The sequence below is a fragment of the Eutrema salsugineum genome, unplaced genomic scaffold (assembly GCF_000478725.1).
Source record: "Eutrema salsugineum unplaced genomic scaffold, Eutsalg1_0 scaffold_7, whole genome shotgun sequence".
Lineage (NCBI taxonomy): Eukaryota > Viridiplantae > Streptophyta > Magnoliopsida > Brassicales > Brassicaceae > Eutrema > Eutrema salsugineum.
In genome coordinates this window covers 13,870,698-13,878,052 of record NW_006256486.1, presented here as the reverse complement: position 1 = coordinate 13,878,052, position 7,355 = coordinate 13,870,698, and the positions used below count along the sequence as shown (strand labels likewise).

Here is a 7,355-nt window from a genome sequence, read left to right as displayed (position 1 = left end):
GCAGCTCGTTACTACAACAAAAAGGTTAAAGGCCGTCACTTCGAAGATGGCGATCTCGTACTTCGCAAAGTTTACCAGAATACCGAAGAAAAGAACGCAGGAAAAATAGGTGCAAACTAGGAAGGACCATATCAAGTCATCAAAGTCGTTAAACCTGGCGGGCCAATGAAGCTCGATGGAACCCCGATCTTGAGATCCTGGAATTCAATGCATCTTAAACGATACTATTACTAGATTGGTTCTCCGATCTAAAAAAAAAAGCCTCCGAACTACTCAGTTCTGAGAAAACACCCGTTGTACTTAGAACTACGAAGGGCTTGGTCCCTTTCAAAAGGGTACGTAGGCAGCTTGTCACCGAGTCTAGCTATAACATCAATAAAATTTTATTACGTAAAAACGTCTAAGTTTTAGTTCTGTACTCACGAAATACCGAACTTCTACTTTACCCACATTGACTTACTAGCTATTTGTTCGATAACATTCCCCATGAATGCAAACTTAGAAAGCCGAGATCCGTCTCGCTAACACCCACACGGTACCGTGGTAAACTCCACATTATAAAGCCGGGGCCAGTCCTGCACTAAAAATTCTAAGTCACCGAGAACAATAAGCCGAGCCGATCTCACATACTTAGGTTCGACTTAGAAAACCTTGAGCTCGTATCGTGCATTCACTAGAGTTCGACCTGCTCACTCTTCCAGTGCAATACGACTCACTTGGGTTCCCCAGGCCGAGCTCCAATGCTTGAACCCAAAGCCAAACTCCTCAGATTCGCACCATAAGCCAAGTTTTTAACACTTGCACATATAACCCGAGTTAACGCAACTCGCCACAGAAGAAATTAAAAATCAAGTTCGAACTAAAACCGATCTATTACTTAAACAGAATATCAAAATATAGATAAATAAAACCCACCAAGGGCAAACGAGTTCGAAAATCAAAACCCACCGAGGGTTAAAAAAACATATAAAATAAAAAGTCCCATTAAAGGACAATTCAGTTCGATTCAAGAGAAAGCAAAACAAAGAGACTAAACAGTCTTAGAAGCAGCGGTTTGAACCGCATTGAGCATATCTTCGTTCGAGCCGAACTGCTCGACTCCCACTTGGTCTTGTCCGCCTCCGATTGGATGATCGGTAGGAGCTTCTTCATCAGCCTCTGGAAGTGGTGACATCCGCTTGTCCTCTTCAGTAAGGACATAGCGTCGACAGAGTTAAACTCTTTCAGCGCTGCTGCGTGCTTCGCCTCCAGCTCGGCCACCATCTCGGGAGGAACCTCGTACAGACCTTTGTTCTTCAGCTTTATGATGAAGCCGAGAACACCGGTGAGCTGATTCACCACCAAGTAAGGCTTACGAGCCCGATTGGCATCATCCAGACTTCGGATGACTTTCTCCAATCGCTCGCTAGCCTTAGTATGAACCTTCTTCGCCCGATCATTCCAGAGAGCAACCGAACCCTGCAACCGCTCCTTGTCGTGTTTGAACTCGCGAGATAAAAGGACTTGTGCCTCCGTCAGTTCAGCCTTGACCGCTTTGAGCTCCGAACTCTTCTGCTTCAGCAGGTCAACTGCGTTGTGAAGCTCGTCATTGATTTGGAGCTCGGTCGCAAGACGCGCGTCAACCATGGAGATTCGTTCCTCCAGCTCCGCAACCCTCATCTACTCGTCATACAGGGCAATTTCATACCCTGCGACCAAAGTATTGGTCTGAATAGCGAGCTGCAAGCAAAGACAAAATCAGAACTAATGGCTGAAAGAAATAAAAAAGGATAAACCAGAAAATTACCACGCCAGTCGTATGCGCGATTCCTTTGTACAGGTTCGGGAATCTCAGTTCGAAGATCTTCGGAAGACTCGGGACCTCGCTGGAGATCTTATGGTAGAGGTGGGCGCAGGCATCGATGTTGTCCTCAAAAGGGACCTCTTAGCCGGCTCTGGCTCCAGAGAGTGCTCAGCACAGTCTCTCTCTTGCCTATTTCAAGCTGATCCCGAGGAATCGCGAGGTCCGATGTCGCAGGAATCGGAGGATTGAGCTCGGCGGCAGCATCTTGGGCCCGAGAAGAACCTTTAATCCTCTTGATTTTCTTTGAGGTCTTCTTCTTCTTCAGTTTCTTTTGACCGGCTTGATCAGGTGAGTTCATGGCCGGCGGCAATTCATCGGGCTGCTCTTTGATCCCTTCGATAGTAGGGACGGGGTCTGGAACCGCATCGTTCGGCTCCTCCTCATCAAACAAGCTAAGGATCTCGGTAAGCGAGATCATGTTGGAAGTCTGAGTTCTTCTAGCTCGTGGCTTTGGTGCTTTCCGTTTAGGAGCAAGTCGAGGCTTTTTAGCTCGGCTCTTTGGCTTCAAAGGCTTTGGTTCCCTAACAGAAGCTGCAAAGAAAAGAAAAAAAAAATATGTAAGGAAGAGTTCGAATAGAAGAGGAAAAGTAACTAAGTAATTTTACCTGATTTCTTAGCTCGGCGTTGAAGTATCTCTTCCCAAGCTTCAGGCCAACGACGTTTACCGGCTTCACTGAAAGCTGCTTGGAATTCGGGAGTGAGCCCGGAATTGAGTAAAAGGCTTGGAAGGTGACGACCTGCGAAGATAGGCCAAAAAGAGTTAGAAAAATATGCAAGCAGAAATCAAAAGTGAAATGAGATCGTCTAAATCTACTGATCGGAATCTTCCACTCCGACTGAGTTGGGATGTCAGCGTGATTGACTGTGAGCTCGTTAATTTCAAGATATAAATATTGGGATTCCCAGTCATTGTATTAACTAGGTTTGATCTCGGTGACGATGTCTTTCCTTGGTTTGGCGTTCGCCGCAAAGTACCAATCCTTTGACGCGTGAAGATTAACCGAGAAAAGGTCTTCAAAAAGCCGGCTAGTTGGATCCTCATTGAGCTCGGTGCACAGAGTTCGGAAGCCCATGTAGTTCGTCACTGACGCCGGCATCATTTGAGTGAGAGCTACGCCTTGCCGGTTGCAATAACCAAGAAGACGGGAAGGAATCGGAGAGGTGAGCCCGTATTGCATGAAATAGGCCAGATATATGCAGAGGAAGCCCTCGAGAACGTCCCATGGACGATCTCCGACGTCTGGGGTGATGAAAACAGTGCTATCTGTGAGTCCGTGGGCCTCAAGAACGGCTCGAATGGTCGCTGGAAAAAGAGAAGAAGCAGGCACGTCGTGAGGGTGAACAACCTTTCGCTTTGGCATCGGTGGCAATGCGGCGTTCACCGAGTCAAGATTGTCTTTGGTATCGTTGACTTCGGCATCGTTTCCTTCAAGAGTCCTCCTCTCGGACTCAGCGACCTCCTCGATCTCATGATCACCGTCTTCAACATCTAACCCCACCCGAGCTCCGGTCTCACAGAGTTCAGTTGTTAGCTGTTCAGGTGCCTCTAGTCTCGGTTGAGGTCGGCTGCTACTAGCTCCTATTAATCTAGAATTCTTCCGAGTTAGAGTCGGTGGATTGTTTGCTGTCTGAGAAGAGCTCGACGAAGAGGAGCTTGGCTCCGAAGGGTCACGACAATCCTCTAGAAGAATTTGGTTGGAAGAGGAGTTAATCGAAGAGTCGGAAGACATTTTAGCTCGAAAGGATGAGTTCGGAAGAAGATTTAAAAGGGAGTTAAAGAAAAACGAAGAACAGGATGAAGATAGATCGGAAAGTTTGAAGATGGATTGGAGAAATTTGAAGATTGATCGGAAAACTTGAAGATTTGCTGGAAAGTTCGAAGGATACGGCGGAAAAAACAGAGAGAACTAAGGAGAGCTACGGATGAAAATCTAGAGAGAGAAGTGAGAGCGGTGTACCTTATATATGCTGATGCAGAGATAATGAATGCGAGGTAGTTTCTTCCTTATAAATAAACAGTGGGAATTGTGGTTCCTCGATTTCCGCGAAATCCCGGAATTCGTGCGCTACATTAAATTCGAATTATGTAATGCCCGAGAAAACGAATCGACCGAATTTTCCGAGCTCGGTTTGTGACCTAATTTTGAGAAACAATCGAATGAGTTCAACTAAAACTAACCCCCTTTCGCCGAACTGAGGGGGGGGGGCTAACTGTTGGAGGTGAAAACCGCACCCCCGGTTTTCTCCAGTACAAACCGAGATCAGTACGAATTAAGCCCGGTTTACGAAGGAATTGTACCGGGAAAATTGGGCCGGGCGAGCTCTTGGGCCGAACATGGCCCGATAATCCGAAGTCGGTCGAAACTTCTCAAAAGAATCGAGAATTTTCCCGAGCTCGAATGAAAGAGGAAAGTTTCCGAACAGAAAAAGGAAACTTCCGAGAAGAAAGGAAACTGCCAAGGAAAAAGGAAAGTCTTTTCAGTCCCATATCGCAGAGAAGACCCGCGAAGACCGACTTAGAAGGCATATATAAAGGAAGAGGAATCGACACCAGAGCACACAAGAAATTCTCGAGAGACTTAAAGACTGAGAACTCAACGCATTCATTAGCTTCTTAGTTTCTTAAGTCTTAGTTCGTTTATCATTTACATAAACAAACTCAGTTGTACTTTCGACCGATCTAATAAAATCCGAGTTTTCGATCTAAATTACCGTTTTGTCCCTTGTGTGATATTCATATATTAACAATGCACAACTTGGAATACCTTGTTTAAACCATCGTTCCACCATGTTTGAACCTTATAGCTGGATGCCATTGTACGTGAACATGATGAGTTTGATCTTGCTCCCAGATTATATTCGATGAGAAGCAAGGCTGGTAATTGTCATGCCATGTCTCCAAACAAGGAAGGTGTTTTTCTTTGATTTATTCTCTACAGTGTTTTTCTTTTGTCTTTCTCAAGAAATAGTGTTGTATATCCTGTAGAAAATTATTTTTCTTATATCCAAAGAACTGTGGAGGCTCAATATCAGCTGCAATATAATTGGCAATGTGAGTATACCAAGGAGTGCGGAGAGATATGCACTATGAAGGGCCAGGCCGTGGGGGTGCTTTAGTGTTGTTATTAGGTATGACATTCATGGCATAGAAATTTTCTTCAGGGAGACGATCATTCATAGGAAGTGGTTCGTCAACCCTCATTTGGGAAAGATGAAGTGACACCATTTTCTGCGTCTTTCTTGTCTCGAATTTCCAAATCAAATTCTAGCTGCAAGAGTAATATGATCTTAGATAGTATCCTCTCCCTAGATCAAAACTCAAGCACTGGAATGGAACTGATAATCCTTACAAACAACAAGTGTTTCAAGGCGTGTGGAATTGATAAGACTCCAAAGGTTGTGGAAAAATCTTTGATGAATTTGGTTCAACTTCTTCACTGGATATGACACACTAGTCAAAGAGAATCGAGGTTTTTTTTTAGGATATTAAACACCAACAAGAGATTTGATCTTAACTTGAAAAGAGATTTTTGATAAAAAGATAAGATGAGTTTTCAAATGAGATGACAAAGTAATATAAAGAAGTAGAAGAGAGTTTCGGCTAAACCAATAAACACATCTCAAAATACAAGTTCAAGCAGTCTAAGTTGGAATTCAAATGACTCCATACACTCCTCTTCTTGACCGACTCCTTTTGGGCTGGACTTATATGCATAAGTGATCCAAATCTGCCTCATTAAAAAGCTATCACTAGAAAACTCATTGGGACAAAACTAGTGATGTACAAAGTTGGATCACAAGTCCACTAAGTATCTTGGACTTGGATCACAACAAGTGTGTTTGTATTATACTCTTTCCACTTTAGACATGTTTGATTGATGATGTTGCTAACGGCTTCTTTGAGTCTCCTAGATTTGGCTCTGGTCATTGGGCTGTTTGACACTTGTAATGCTTCCTCAGGTTCAAGCTCCTCCGCTACAAATTTCTTATCTCCAAGCTTTGGTTCAAGCAGTTCCTCCATGGTCACATCACCCCCTTGTTCTTGAAAATGGTTTGACCTCAAATCTGGATCATTTTAAAAATATGGAACTAAGTCAGAAACATTGAAACTCAGACTGACATTGTATTTACCTTGAAGGTTGAGCTGATAAGCATTGTCATTGATTCTCCTTATGACTTTGAAAGGGCCATTGATATTTGGCATGAGTTTAGACTTTCCTCAGCTGAGAATCTTTCCTTTCTTAGATAAACCCAGACTTGGTCTCTTTCTTCAAAGATAACCCTACGCTGACTCTTGTTTGCTTGTGCAGCATACAGTTTTTTCTTCTCTTCAATGTTCTCCTTAGCTCGCTGATGAATCTGTTTAACAAATTTTGCCCTTTTTTTATGTGTGTCTGCATGAGGGTGTCAAGTTTTAACCTAAATAAAATCAATAGCCGTAAGTGCACAGCTGATCGATTGTAGTACTTAGGGATCGAATCCACAGGAAAAGAGGATCTTTCCTGCAAAAGCCTTCGAAAGAAATATAAAATAAAAAAGTCTAGAACCAGGCGATTTTGTAAGGGTTTTGGTGGTGTCTTTAAAACATAAAAACTAATATTAACGACAAAATACAGGAATTAAAATGACCTAATAACTAAACTTAATGAAACCGACTAAAAACGAGAAAACGGCTAAACCTAATTGCTTAAATGAAAATCGATTAAGAGAATGAAAATGATAAACTAAAGCTTGAAATAAAATCGATGTAAATCTATAGAATAGAAGGCGCTGGGTTTCAGAGAATTTTTCTCCGGGGTATGAACGATTCAAAACATTGCTAGAGAGTAAATTTGATAAGATCTTAGCTTAAACTTTTCAAACTAGAGTCACAGACATATGAATACGCTACTGTCGTGATCATAGACAACTATCTCTCTCAACCCTGACCAGTAGGTTTCCACTCTGGCCCTGGAAGAGAAAAGATGCGTTATGTTTAAGACTCGTCAGCATTCACAAATCGCCCATAGGTAGGTTTCCACTCATATGTTTGTTTTGCTCTCCCAAGCTAGATCTGACACCAGATGAACACTTTCGTGTCACCAAGCATCTGGATCAGATTGTAGTTCATGACGCTACTCTCATGCAGTAAAAATAAATTCAGAAGAAAGAGTTCTAAGATTCGGCTTCAATAGCTCATGAATCCTCATCGAACATATGTATCCCCATCGAAAATCCCTTAGACCCAACAATAAAACTACTCAGACATGATGAACAAAATAAAAAACATAGTATTAAAAAGTAGAGCAATAATCGAAATTGAAAAAGAAAGAATAAGGGTTCAAGAGACAGATCTCTCTCTCCCTAAAAGCTAAAACTTAAAAAGTATTCTAAAACAATAAGAGCATATGAGGTCATACGAATTAGGGTTCCTAAAACATTTAATTATAGTGCTTAAAACATCTCTGGGCATCACTTAGGGTTTCTCCAAATGAGGGAATCATTTTGGGCTTCAGAAATGGGCATTCGATTT

The 7,355-nt window shown here is 42.6% G+C and overlaps 1 protein-coding gene across 1 annotated transcript; it reads right to left on the bottom strand.

The window, feature by feature from the left end:
* Positions 1-1,910: 1,910 nt before the first annotated feature.
* On the bottom strand, positions 1,911-3,573 carry LOC112083142. Its single transcript, XM_024150875.1, has 3 exons — positions 2,763-3,573; positions 2,449-2,580; positions 1,911-2,374 (listed from the first exon to the last, which is right to left on the bottom strand). Exons 1-3 carry the CDS (start codon positions 3,571-3,573, stop codon positions 1,911-1,913), a joined length of 1,407 nt encoding a protein of 468 aa, XP_024006643.1.
* Positions 3,574-7,355: the final 3,782 nt, after the last annotated feature.

Excerpts from the sequence above, each read along its gene's own strand:
- LOC112083142 (XM_024150875.1), bottom strand. The coding sequence starts at position 3,573 with ATGTCTTCCGACTCTTCGATTAACTCCTCTTCCAACCAAATTCTTCTA. Across the intron at positions 2,581-2,762 it reads CGTCACCGAGATCAAACCTA|GTCGTCACCTTCCAAGCCTT; the intron begins GTTAATACAATG and ends CTATCTTCGCAG. Across the intron at positions 2,375-2,448 it reads ACGCCGAGCTAAGAAATCAG|CTTCTGTTAGGGAACCAAAG; the intron begins GTAAAATTACTT and ends TTTTCTTTGCAG.